The following is a 14,249-nucleotide window of genomic DNA, read 5'->3' as shown; positions in this document are numbered from 1 at the left end:
AGATAAGCATTTCTATTGTTAAATTGGTTATTGTTATTATTTATATTAGCATAATAAACACAAATGACCTCTAGATTATATTTAAAAATTATAATATAAAATATAATTTAATTAAATAATGTAAAAGAGAGGAAAATAAAACTCGTACATAACTCATAAAAAATCGTATACAATTTTTATTATTTCCATTTTCCATTTCTTTTATATATTTTGTGGCATTCGCCTTTATATCTATATGCATATTTATATAATACATATTAATAATAATTTTATACATATACAATTAGTATACGATAATTCCGATGGATATTGAGTATATACCAAATAAGCATAGACAAAAAAAGAGAGTTTTGTAATACTATATGAAACAAAAAGAAATTTAATAAAAATTTGTAAAGCGAATTTTAGTATCAAGAATAGTAAAATAGGCCATACTTGTATACGTTGCATATAATTTTATGTATTGTATGCGTGGCGATTGTGCATCTACAATTTCAACATTACTTATAATTGTAAGTCAATAGAATATCCCAACAAACTACATAGATTATAATTTAAGATACAATGGGTCAGTTTAAGCATCATAAAAAAAACAACTTTAAAAAGAACTACGATAATGATTTTAAAATGGGAAAAATAATTTTGGGAGGGACATATTTTAAATCTTGTGAAAATGATTTAGTAATAAAAAATTCGTTAGAAAATTTAGTCCCATATTTTAATGGTAGAATATTTTTAGAAAATAAAGAAGAAATAGGAAAGGTTGAAGAAGTTTTAGGGCCAATTAATGAATTCTATTTTTCAGTTAAATTGAAAGAAGGAATACTAGCAAAATCTTTTTCAAGTGATACTAAATTTTATATTGATGAGTCTCAAACTTTACCTTTAAGTAGATTTTTGCCACAAGACAAAAGCGCAGAAAAGAAAAATCCAAAGAAGAAAAAGACAAATAGGGATAAGAAAAAAAACAGCAACAATAATGTCAATAAAAATTTTAATAAGCAAAATAAATTCGGATCAGGAGGAAAAAATCGAAATGATCGAAATAATTGGAATAACTCAGGAGGTAATAATTTTGGTGGGGGAAATCGCAATAAAGGCAATAGCAATTTCAAGAACAGATCGAATAGTGGTCGTAAATTTGGAAATCAACGGGGTAGATTTTGAAAAGAATTTCTACGTATATACATATCTTTTATTTTATATTATTTGATTTTTACTGTTTTTTATGTTTACATATATATATATATATATTTATTCATTTTGTTATTAATTTCTTATTATGAATGTATTATCTTATTTGGGTGGGGCAATGAAAATATACCTGTGCAACTATATGCATAAAAAATATATATATATGGATTGCCCCTTTTTTATTTGTTTTTTGTCGAAATTTAAAAAATTAAAGCTTAAAATAGATAATTTTTTTTCTCTCTTTCTATATATATGAGTATACAAAGGTTTACTTTTTATTTATTTTTTAATGAATAAAAGTAAGCGCAAATTTTTGTCATTCATTATTTATCTCTATTATTATTATCATTTATTTTTTTTAACTTTTTAAATTTTATCATTATTATTTTATGTATTTTTGGGGGCATACTTAAAAAACAATTATGATAAATTGTAATTCAGTTTAATTTATTCGCTTAGCTGTCTTTCAAATTAAAAGACAATGTGGTGTTTTTTTTTGTTTGTAGTGCACCCTTTTTATTTAGTTTATTATATGATTTGGGGTTTCCTTTTGAGACTAAAATGGGATAAGTGTGTGTATACACAGCTTTTTTATTAATTATATTTTGTCATTTTATGTTTTTTTCATCAAACGGGTTTATGATAAAGAAAACATGCATTGACAAATATATATGCATGTAAAAGCAAATATAAAAAATTATTGTGTTTTTTTTTATTACATAAAATAAATAAAGTTACGAAAATAAGTTTATTCCTCTTGCGGTATTAAAATGCCATATGAAAATATATTTCATAAACAAGAAAGCGTGTGTTTTCTCTCAATACATGAGTATATATTAAAATGGGGAATAATATATACAACATATTTAGCATTAAATATAAAATTTGGGTTTAATCAGCTTTTATATTATCACAAAAATCCTTTGAAGGGAAATTTTCATTTTCTGTTAAAACATTCTCGTTTGAATTTGAACTTTTATTTCCCTGAAAAATGTTTTCTATTGGAACAAATATATTACTTTCATATCCTTTGTTTTTTATAAGTTTTTTTTTTAAGACACCTTCTTTCATTAATCTGTTCATTAAAGGCTTAGATAGTAAAGGGTATATTCTAAGTCCCTTTGTAATTATTTCTTTATTTACGTATTTTGTTTTTTGACATAAGCTATAAACGTCATCATACAATTTTTGGATGTCATTATTAATTTCAGCAGCTTCTTCCAATTCGTTATTTTCTGCAATTTTAGCGATTTCATTCGTGTTGCCTTTTTGCATTGATAATTTGTTCAAATTATTGGTGGGTAAATAGGATGGGTTGTCATTATTAGGCGGATTAGTTACATGCTTACTATTGTCATAAACATTAGAAATAGGATATTTAGTTTTGTCTATATCCTTACCCTGTTTTTCTAAATTCTTTGTATCACTTTCTTTCGAAATATCGAAGATAGTATTTTGTTCATTTGAAGATTTATCAATATAATTTGCATCATTGTTTGTGGAATATATATTGAATTTCTGTTGATCCAACATTATCGAAGTGTTATGAGCTTCAGTGCCATTTTGCAAGTGCCCATCACCATTTTGATAATTTAAATCCCTATTTTTTTGTATGCTTGTGCTTTTAATGTTTTGTGAGTTTTTATTTTTAACAAAAATATAAGAATTATCTTCATTTTTTTGAATTATATTTTCGTTAATAAGATTGTTTAATACATTATTAATATCATTAATGGATGCCGTAGGTATTTTTTTTTTAATCCTTGATATATCTAATATTTTATATCGAGTAATATAAATTTTGATTCTTCCTAATAATTTGTTTTTTTTGCTTATTGTAATATGTTCATTTATAATTCGTTGTTTTTCTTTATCTATTCTTCTATTTCGTATTTTTTCTTTGGTATTTATTTGAGATTTTGGTGACGAATTTTGATTAAATTCCTTTGAAAAATTATATCTTCTACCTCTGGTATTCATTTGAATATCATTTTCTTCGCATGTTGCTTCCTTTTCTTGTAATAATTTGTCAGTGGCCATTTTTATTGTAGACGATTGTAAGTCTGTTTCATTTATTGTATAATTATTTTGAGATTTTTTACGGGTTTTCAAAGGGAAAGTGGTATTTATATGTGTGTTGTTAGGATGATAATTTGATGAAATTACTTGAATAGGATTATTTTTTTTTTTATATTTATTTTTTTTGATTTCATAACCTTGATTATCATCAGATATACGATTTTTATTTTTTTTATAATTTTCTATTTCTCGTTTTTCAACTTGTACGCAATCATCTCCATTATCATTATCATTTTCATTTATATTATTTTGAGATATAATTTTTCCTAATTTTACACAACATTCATTGCTTTCAGAATTGCTACTATACTCTGGATAATTATTTGATTTTAATATTCTGGCAAGAGAGGGATTTTTTGTCTTTCTTTTTCTGGTAATGATTGAATCATCAGGATTAGTGTTATTTAATATAGATCCTGCTAATAGTTTATTTCTATTTGTTTTTCTGATTCTTGTATCACGTTCGTTTTTTTTTATTTTATTTAATTGAAGTCTTTGCCCATTTGTAATATATTCATTATTTTGGGTAAAATATTGTTCCATTTTTGGGGCGTGAGCATAGTGTTTAGTTCGTCTGTTTTTATAAATCCTATGTGTATGATCTAAATAGTTTTGTTCGAGTGTTTTATTATTTTCATCATCATCAGTAATTATATAATCATTTTTATCATCATTACGTTTACATTTTTTCAAATAATTTTTTAAATATTCATATTGTTCTTCGTCATGAAATAGTGAGCAACATTTACTTTGTTCAGATTCATACCCATTAGTTTTATGTATATTAGTATAATTTCCATAATATTTATTTATACAACTATTATAATATTTACTGTAAGTACTATTACAGTATTTATGATGATAACTATGAAATGCATCATCAGTATATCCTTTATTTATATTCCTATTATAATTATTAGATAAATGTGTGCCTAAATTAGTTGCGTAGTTATCGGCATGATTATCGATAGCATTATTTTGGTTATATTCATTGTGCATATCTTTTACATTTGTATTTGATTCCATTTTATTAGAATTGCTATAATACTCATATGCACTATTTTCTTGGGTTGAATTATTGCAAGTTGAATTAACAATAATAGATAAAAAATGATGCCCTGTATCGATTTTCCCAACAAAATTTTCTTTAGGCATGCTCATAAATTTTAATAAATCTCTATTCCCTGGATTTCTAAAATAAGGAGGTTGATAATTATATGGAACAATTTCATCATAATACAGTAGCTTCATAGATAAATATGTTTTTTCAGGTAAAGGGCTTAATGTTTGTGTTAATAAAACTAATGATCGTAATAATTCGTATGTTTTTTCTTTTGCATTTTTTTTTAATAATAAAGATGGTTCTTTTTTTTGTTTCGCCCCATTTTTATTTAGTAGCCTATCCTTTATATTTTGTAATCGATTCAAATTGTAATTTTTTCGTCTTTCTTCCATAAGCCCACTATATTCCATCGCACCGTTATCATTATTATTATTATTATTATTATTATTATTATTATTATTATTAGCAGTAGTAGTCGTATTGTTTCCGAGGTTATTTGGATCGTTATTTGCTGACGTTTCTAATGTTATGTCTATTTCTCCTCCCTTTGCTGTGTTATAAGAAAAACTAAATTTATAGCACTCAAGCGTATTATCATATATATCGTTTATATCAAGAATTAATATACGAAGATATTCCTTTTCTATTGCATCAAAAACCCCTTTTTCTAGCCAATTTATTATCATGTGTGATTCTGAATTAATTGGTAATAACCTTTTTAATTTTAACTCTTGTATACAAACTTCTTCATAAGCTTTTTCTTCAAATAAATTGCGTAAATATGTAACCAAACTTATTCCCAATTTAATTATATTTTTCATCATATTTACAGAGTCCTGCTTTGTTAAGGCCTCCACATTGGTATGTGTTCTCACAGACATTCGAGAAATCATTTTCGAAACAATAATAAAGAAAAATAAAACAGTAAAAACGATTTATGAAGCGTATAATGGAAAATACTGAAATATTAAAGTATTTACATGCAAAGGATAAAGCAGATTTATATATTTTTTCTATGTTTTTTGTATTATTATTATATTACAAAAAATGATATAACATATTTACTAAGTTGATATTAGCCCATTTTTTAGTTCATTTTTCATTCATAGTAATTGATTTGGATTTAATTTTTATTCCATTCTTTTGTTTAAAGTGAAATTAAAATACGCTTTGAGAAAATAAATATTGAGGTGACAATAAAAAGACACAAAAAATGGCTATATAACAATATGTTGCAATAATAGGTACAACTAATAAAATGCGCATATATATAAATACCTACATATGTGTAGTATCATAAAAAATATTTCTTAAAATAAACAATTATTGTGTGACAAAAATTTTATTTGTAAAAGCATTAAACAAAAATAATAAACAATATATTTGTAAAACAAATGCTTAATTATTTTATTATTTTGTATATATAGCATACATAAGTATTGCTTTTTTTTCAAAATTTTATAGCATATAAAACAAGATTTCACATATTAACAAAAATACCAAGACAATTACACACTGAATTAAGTATTTTCATAACAATGGAGAATTCAATATAATTGACGTTTATTCGATATGGATGTATCTCTATATATACACTAGTATTTATCTATATCGGTCATATATATAATCTATATATAGGCATGTGTGCAATATACACCCATTATGTCATTTAATACATGCATATTATGCAGTATATATAGGAATCATGTGGAATAAAAAAAAATAATTTACTTTATAAAAAAAATATGAATATTAAGTATAAAATATTTAATAAAGCAAAAAATATAAATATATTATTATGACGATTTCAAAAGACATAAAAGAATGCATATATGTATATATACTGTGATGATAATATTAATAAATTAATATGTATTGAAAAAAGAAGGGAATTATAATCATATAGAAAATTATAAAACGAATATAAAAATAAAATAAACTCGATATGTAATATATAATAATCATAAAATGGTTGGAAAAACAAAATAAGGGCGATATATCAATAGAGCATTATTGGAGTGAGAATTAATTTGTTAGCAAAACAATACATTACAAATAATGATAATTAATATAAAAATAAAAAATAAATATTATCAATAAATATATAGAAATATAAAAAGTATCAAAAAAAGAAAAAAATATATTATAAAGCTTTAATTTTAATTGATATAGTCGTTCATAATATAAAACAATATGTACATCTAAAAATATGCATAAATATTATATAAATAAATGATTCTGTAAAGCTAAAAAAACTATTTATAACGAAATAACCAATACTCAATGAATATTTTCCAATAAAATTGTTTCATTTTTTTAAAATTCCCGTAGTATATTTTTGTACTTAGCTTCTAAAGCTCGCCACCAACTCTAGACATAAGTAAACAAAAAAAAAATAATAAATAAATAATAAAAAATAAAATATTAATAATATACATAAAATAATTAAAAATATATAAATTAAAATAAAATGATAATATAAAACAATAAAAATTTTGTTAAATATATTTTTTAAAATCTAATCATCTAAGAAAATAGTATTTTTATCAGTTTTTTTGTTTCCAAAATAAAATTATATGTATATGCATATATAACTTAAACGATAGCAGCTTTATTTGAAATAATTAAAGTAGCAGATAATCTCAGTATATTAATGTTATCATTTCAAATAAAAAATTGAAAAATGTTTTATTTTTATTATGGTATGATGACACGCTAAAACTTTGAATTTATATATACAAATATATAGAGAGCAAAAGTGCTATATGGGAAGTCTATATTTTATTATTTGGTTTTTCAAAGTAGATAAAATAAGTTGGGATGCATTGCTGTAACATATATGTATTTTTTTTTAAGTTTGATGAATAAACCTGAAAAATACATGGTAAAATAAGTGTGCATAAATATATATGTGGATATAATTGAATTATATATATTCATATAAATTTTCTTAAATACGTTTTATGTATGGATATATATATAATTTGTGATACCTTGAGAATGGTTTATTTTTCCTATGATATAATATGATTGTTTTTTTTTTTTAAGTTGGTGAATTTTTTTCTTCAGTAAATAAAATATATAATAAAAATATTTATGAGACTGAAGCTGTGCCATTTTTAGGTTTTCTTCAACCTAATGTAGATAGCTATATATTTTCTCAACATTTTTTTATCATATGCCTTTAGTTTAATGATATATACATAAACTTATAGCTTTATATTTGGTATGTTTTTACATTTTTTATTATAATTGTATGAATCTTCTTGATTTTTATTATATATTAAAGAATGAATGAAAATCAAAAGAAAAGAAAATCGAGGTGGGGAGAAGCACAAAAGAAAGATGATACAGAAAAAAATGAAAAGGATAATCAATCAGTTAACATTTTAGAGAATTTCGCTTTAAATTCTAAAACACCATTAATTAATAGCGTTGGAAATAGTGGTAACATATTCGCCCAAGGATTACCAAATCCTATTTTAAATTTACCAATATTATCGTCAGCAATCCATTTAAATATATTAAAAGCTACTGAATCTGCGAAACTCGCTATTGAAAAAGCAAAAAGAGCAAATAGACTTAAAGATGATATAAAAAATAATATAAATAAAATAAAATATATACCGAAAGCATTAAAATTTGATGATCAAGGAAGAGAAGTTGATGATGATGGTAACGTAATAAATATAAAACCAATACCATATTCAACTTTAAAAGTGAATATAAATAAATTAAATGAAAATAATATTTTAAAAAAAAAAGAAATTTTAAATGATGGTGATGAAATAATTGAAGATTCAAAATGGTTTGATCCTCGAATAAAAAATAATAATAAAAATGATAATGTGATGAACAAAAAAAAGAATGCTTTAAATTTTATAGTCCCGGGTTCATATATTAAACAACAAGCAACCGCAAAAAAATTTTATAACAGTAAATCAAATATAAATAATGATATTAAAAAAATGTTTGAAGAAAAAAAAAAAAAAGGACAATCTTTTGAAGAACTATCATTAAACTTTTTAAGAAATGATATAAATATAAACCCCAACTTGATAGACATAAATAATATTAACAATGTTGCAAAACAAAAGGAATGGTCTGAATCTGATAAATATGATATTGATGAAAAATGGGATATCGTAATATTTAAAAAGGTCGAGAATAAGGGTAATTTAGAAGAATATATCAGCGGGCAAATAACTAGTTGGAATAATAAAAATATTAATGACGAAAAAGAAAATATACATAATGACAGCGAAAATAACGAAGCAAGTGAAAATGTATTTGATAAAAAAACGCTATATGAAGTTAATAAGAAGCTAAGAAAATGTGAGAATAGCAAAATACTTGTTTTAGGAAACTCTGAATTAATAATTAATAATACCTTATACAAAATAAATTTGAAAAGAATAACAAAATATATAGAACATCCAGTTCCTTTAAACGAGGAAAAAAAAGAAGAAACAATAAATACGCATCATATGTTTTTAACGCCCCTAGAAAGAAAGAAATTAAGAAAAAGAAAAAGACAAGAAAAAGAAAGAGAAAAACAAGATAAAATAAGAATTGGGTTAATCCCCCCACCTCCCCCTAAAATGAAATTATCAAATTTGATGAGGGTTTTAGGAAATAGTGCAGTTGCACAGCCATCAAGAATTGAACTACAAGTGAGAGAACAGATGAAAGAAAGAGAATTAAGACATTTTGAACAAAATCAAGAAAGAAAATTAAAACCAGAAGAAAAAAGCAAAAAAAAAATCAATAAATGGAAATCGAATCCAGATGAAGAAAATGAAGTTTTAGTTATATATATAACAAAAGTAAATAATAAAAAACATATTTTTAAGATTAATATAAATGCTCAACAACTGCATTTAACAGGCGTATTTGTAATGACTGTTCTTTATAATTTTATAATTGTAGAAGGAAAACATATATCAATAGAAAGATATAAACGTTTAATCTTCAGAAGAATTAAATGGGATGAAGACGAAATGGAGGGCGGCGAGGATGAAGAGGGAGGTGATGGTATGGGTAATGGAAATGACGATGAAAGTCGAAATAAAAATAAACCGACCTATGAATTTGATAATAATGATACAAATTTCAAAAATAATGATGATACAGATTTTAGCATTATAAATAAAGAAAGGGAAGTTAATTGTAGTTTAATTTGGAGTGGTACTACTAAAAAAAAAAATTTTTTAAATTGGAAAATTCTTGTGGCTAAAACTGAGATGGAAGTCACAGAATATTTAGAGCAACACGATGCTATGCATTATTTTCACATTATTAAAAAACATCACAATGTATTGGAAATATAGATATGAAGAAAGTAAGCCAACTATGTGAAGCCGAGATGTGCTTGTTTTCGATCTGTTTCCACACATAATTTTCCCTGTTTTCGTTTTTTTACTTTTTCATTTAAACTTGTTTATTGTTCGATTTGCACAATTGCGCAAAAAATTTTACAATTGTTTACTTAACAACTTATCAAATATAGGTAAAAATATTTATTATAGTAATAACTATAGATTATTATTAGCATGCTTTCATTTTTTACTGTTTTTTAAATTTATTAAATCATAAAAGAATTAAAAATAAAATCAAACAAAGAAAATTTCAAAATTCTTGTTAAAAAAAAATTATGAATAAAAAATAACAAGAATTAGATTAATCATCAATACTTCAACATACAAAAAAATAAGTTAGAAATATAGAATAGCAAGAGTCATCTGAAAAGGAAAAAATATATTTTAATGATATCGTTTTGCACATAAAAATGTGTGAAAATATATTGGGGGCATAAATTAGAGAAAATCGGCATCACGATAAACGAAAAACAAGTACGTCCAAAGATACAGATGAGAAGGTTTAGAATGTAAGCACAGCACACGCATAAGATATATTTATTTATTTATTAGCTATGTTACATCGTCGACGGTATCAATTCGTTCCCATCTTCTCCATGACTCTTTAATTATTTCTTCTGCAAAAAAAGAAAAAATATAATAATTTATTGTAAGCGATGAAAATATAATATGTATGAAGAAGCTAAATTGGCACCATGTGATGCTCACGAATCAGCGTAATAATGGGACATTGTGATAATATGGGGGCGCATTCAACAAATTAATTATATAAATGTAAGTTATAGATAATGGTTGATGTTTTGAGAGACATACCCATGGCAACATGAACTTTTTTCTTTCGTTTTCTCGAAACCATTTGGACACATTCCTCACTACTTATAAATTCCCATATGCCATCAGTAGCAACAATAATAAATTTATCTTCATCTGATTTATCGAAAATTTTAATAGTGGGCTCACAAGTGACACCAATAAACGAAGAGGTAATATCCCCTATAGCTCTACTCATAGCTAAACCGGGATACATTTCATTTTTTACAAAAACTCTATATGATACATCTCCTTGTAATTTTTTAACTTCACCACCAAATGCTTGAATTCTATCTTTTTCTAATTTTAAAGAAGGTTTATGATCTTCTGTTATATTATATGCCCTATATGTATTAGTTTTCGCATCGTGTTTGCCCATAACTGCTCTACTATCACCCGTATGAGCAGAGTATATTTTTTTTGTTAAAAAATTATATAAAATAATAGTGCATGTTGTTCCACTTAAATTATAATCAATAAAATTAATATTGATAGGATTTATATTATTATTTATACAATATGAATAATTAACTAAATAACAATTTATCATATAAAATATTGTTTTCATTGTGCGCACAGGGTTTTCAAATATTCGTTCGATATTATATGAAAATATTAATGGAAGAACAACATGGGAAAAATTACTTATATCATGCCCTGATGGACCATGACCATCAAATACCATAATTAAAATCCATTCGTTTGTTTGAATTATTGTAAAATCATCTTGATTGGGAAAATCTAGTTTTCTTCCTTTTTTGCATGCTACCGATATTTCTGCATCACATGAATATGATGGCGACTTATAAAAGAATGTATTTTTATCTTGAAATGGTTTCACATTTTTTTGATAAAAACAATATGCCCCCATAACAACAAATGTGATTTTGATATCTGGTATATTTTGATCATATAGTACTTCCGTAATATCTCTATATGTCGATTCATTTCTATCAACAGATTCTACGATTTTTGAAAATGAGCATTTTTCTTTTTTTATTTTTAATTCATATTTAAAATTTTTCTTTCCATTTTTTTCGTCTTTTTCATTATTTACATTTTCTAAATTCGTTTTATATTTTTTTTTTAATTTATTACATTTATTTTTTATATATTTTTTTAATAATGTGAAATCATTTTTTAAAAAATTATCGATGATTTCTTTTGGAAAAGTTGGAAATTTTATAACATCATGATTAATATTTAATGGATTTTTTAATGCATATCTTTCTCTTTTATTTCTATCTAACATATCAACTATATTGTTAGCATTAAAATAAAGGAAGAGACTAAATAAAAAAGTAACAATAATATCAGTATCTCGTATGTCACTTAATAACATATTGCTATAGTTTATGTTCAAAACATTTTGTTTTGGTTTTTTTTTTGGAACCTTTGGACTAATTATAGTTGTTATATTTGTGGGTGCTACACTTTTGTCATATAATTGACTTGGTTTATTCATCTCACAATTACAAGATATGGAATCACTGTGGGTTTGTGAATTTATAGATTTACATGATTGCGTATTTTTACCATTTTCGGTATTGTTATTATCTTTGGTGTCTTTTTCTTTAAGCTCATTTTCACTATTATTATGTTGAACATAATTTTCAATTTCACTATTTTCATAACTAAGAGGAATATTTCCTTTTGCATTATGACTACATTTTTGGTCGTCTGAATTATTTATATCATTACTAGTCGTTATTCCGTTACTACTATTAGCATTAATGTTGTTATTTATTTTATTTTTTCGAATTTTCTTTTTATATGGATCACTACTATCTGAATCGTACGCATCTTCAAGATATAAATCCAAATTTGTAAATGTATTTTTTTTTTTTTTTAATTTTGAATAATTTATAAATGCCATACAATTACCCATAATTGTTAGATATTCTGAAAATGCAACGGAGTAGAAAGGGGGTATAAACAAACACGTGTGAATACATATGCATATACATATATGTATTATTTATTTATGTTTGATGGAATTATACTATACGAAATTAAATTAAAAAAGATAAAAATATTTTGTTTATATATAGAACACAAATGATGAATGTGAATATCAAGATTGCCTGAATTATTATATATAATAAAATATCAATAAAAAAGAATAGAAAATGCTTTATTATGGCATAGTAAATAAGTAATAATTAAGCATATAAATAATAAAATAGAAGAAAAAATGCAACTCTTTATATATTTACAAAAAATTGATAGTAATAAATAAAATGTCTATATTTAAAATATATAACTAATTTGTGAATTCCCAAAGGAAGTGTAAATAATATAGTGTATATATTACAAGCTATCAATGATTGGTAATAAAGACAATAACAATATAAATCAAAAAAAATACAAATAAAAAATCATAAAATTTGATTTAAAAGCTAAAATGCAGTGGAATAAAAATAAAGTATATACAGAATAAGGTAAGATAAATACAGAATTAATCAACAAAAAATGAAGCATATATTTATTTGTATTTAATTAAACTTTATATAAATAACTGAGGTATATTCTTATTTATTTTAAATAGCACTTCATAAAATAAATAATAAATATGCAATGGCATTCAATTAAATGCAAACACCTAATGTAATTTATAACGTATATTTTACAAAATTTATCACCACGAAAAGTGAAACTAAATAAAAAAAATAATAAATAACATATACGTCAAAAGAAACGGAATTATACTTTAGAACATATATGTCTATCTGTATATATGTATTTCATAAACTATATAAAAATAAATATTTGGTCTTAAGACTTATACATAGTTAGATTTAGCTAATTATAATAGAGCAACTTAACTACGCGGCATATTAATCACATTTAAAACAAAATCATATATAACACAAAATTATTCACACACACATATATGTAATATGTATAAATATTTTATAAAATTAATAAACAATTATAATTTTATAATATTTGATAAAATTTTAATAAAAACGATTTTAAAAATTGCTCTATAATTTAAACATATACTAAAAATACATCATAAATGAGTATTTGGATTTATTAACAGCATCCTTTTTTATTTTTTCCCCTTTTATTTAAGGAAAATTTAAAAAATGTATCAGTTGCAAATAGATAAGCTTCATTATACATTCGTAGTGACGAAAAAAAAACAAATAAATGGATATATAAATAAATATATATTTCATATAGGTTAGCAATTTCATTTATAATTTTAACTAGCATGCTGCACATGAAATTAAGAAAAAAAATATATAGCCATATACTGAAAAAGGTGTTAAATGAAGATAATTTTTAAAGGCATAAAATTAATGGAAATTTTTCATAACATAAAATGTGGAATTAAGTTTATATAGGTCCTTTCCCAATCAAAAATGAAGAGGGAAGTTTATAATAAATTAATAGTTACATCGTATACCTTAAATGAATGCTTCATTCAACTAAAAAAAAATTATATATATAAATAAACATGAATATAGGTATCTTCATGCAATTTCGTAATTATCATACTAGGACGAGTATAATATATATAATATTTAAGTACATAAATATCCAATAATGTTATATATACTCACAATATGCATGCTTACTACTATTATGTTGAAAAAAAGTAATAGTTTTATGATTTATACAAATTATGCTATAAAAAAAAATAATAATAAATATATTAAAACCATCTAACAAAGATCATAGACAAAACTTGAAATAAAATAAATAAAAACATTTGT

At 23.5% G+C, this 14,249-nt stretch overlaps 4 protein-coding genes across 4 annotated transcripts; 2 read left to right on the top strand and 2 right to left on the bottom strand.

Annotated features, from left to right (window-relative positions):
- Positions 1-564: 564 nt before the first annotated feature.
- On the top strand, positions 565-1,167 carry PBANKA_1408000 (H/ACA ribonucleoprotein complex subunit 1, putative; the record flags this gene model as incomplete). Its single annotated transcript, XM_034567402.1, has 1 exon — positions 565-1,167. One exon carries the CDS (start codon positions 565-567, stop codon positions 1,165-1,167), a length of 603 nt encoding a protein of 200 aa, XP_034423902.1.
- A 918-nt stretch (positions 1,168-2,085) lies between these two features.
- Positions 2,086-5,229, bottom strand: PBANKA_1407900 (HORMA domain protein, putative; the record flags this gene model as incomplete). Its single annotated transcript, XM_034567401.1, has 1 exon — positions 2,086-5,229. The coding sequence occupies one exon, from the start codon at positions 5,227-5,229 to the stop codon at positions 2,086-2,088; it is 3,144 nt and encodes a 1,047-aa protein (XP_034423901.1).
- Positions 5,230-7,626: 2,397 nt separating this feature from the next.
- Positions 7,627-9,666, top strand: PBANKA_1407800 (U4/U6 small nuclear ribonucleoprotein PRP3, putative; the record flags this gene model as incomplete). The annotated part of the gene is made up of 1 exon (XM_034567400.1): positions 7,627-9,666. The coding sequence occupies one exon, from the start codon at positions 7,627-7,629 to the stop codon at positions 9,664-9,666; it is 2,040 nt and encodes a 679-aa protein (XP_034423900.1).
- A 384-nt stretch (positions 9,667-10,050) lies between these two features.
- Positions 10,051-12,412, bottom strand: PBANKA_1407700 (protein phosphatase PPM6; the record flags this gene model as incomplete). The annotated part of the gene is made up of 3 exons (XM_034567399.1): positions 10,051-10,077; positions 10,276-10,331; positions 10,528-12,412. The coding sequence occupies 3 exons, from the start codon at positions 12,410-12,412 to the stop codon at positions 10,051-10,053; spliced, it is 1,968 nt and encodes a 655-aa protein (XP_034423899.1).
- Positions 12,413-14,249: the final 1,837 nt, after the last annotated feature.

The sequence above is a fragment of the Plasmodium berghei genome (genome assembly GCF_900002375.2).
Source record: "Plasmodium berghei ANKA genome assembly, chromosome: 14".
In the NCBI taxonomy this organism is placed as follows: domain Eukaryota; phylum Apicomplexa; class Aconoidasida; order Haemosporida; family Plasmodiidae; genus Plasmodium; species Plasmodium berghei.
The sequence above is the reverse complement of the archived record's forward strand: the minus strand, read 5'-3'. Positions and strand labels throughout refer to the sequence as shown.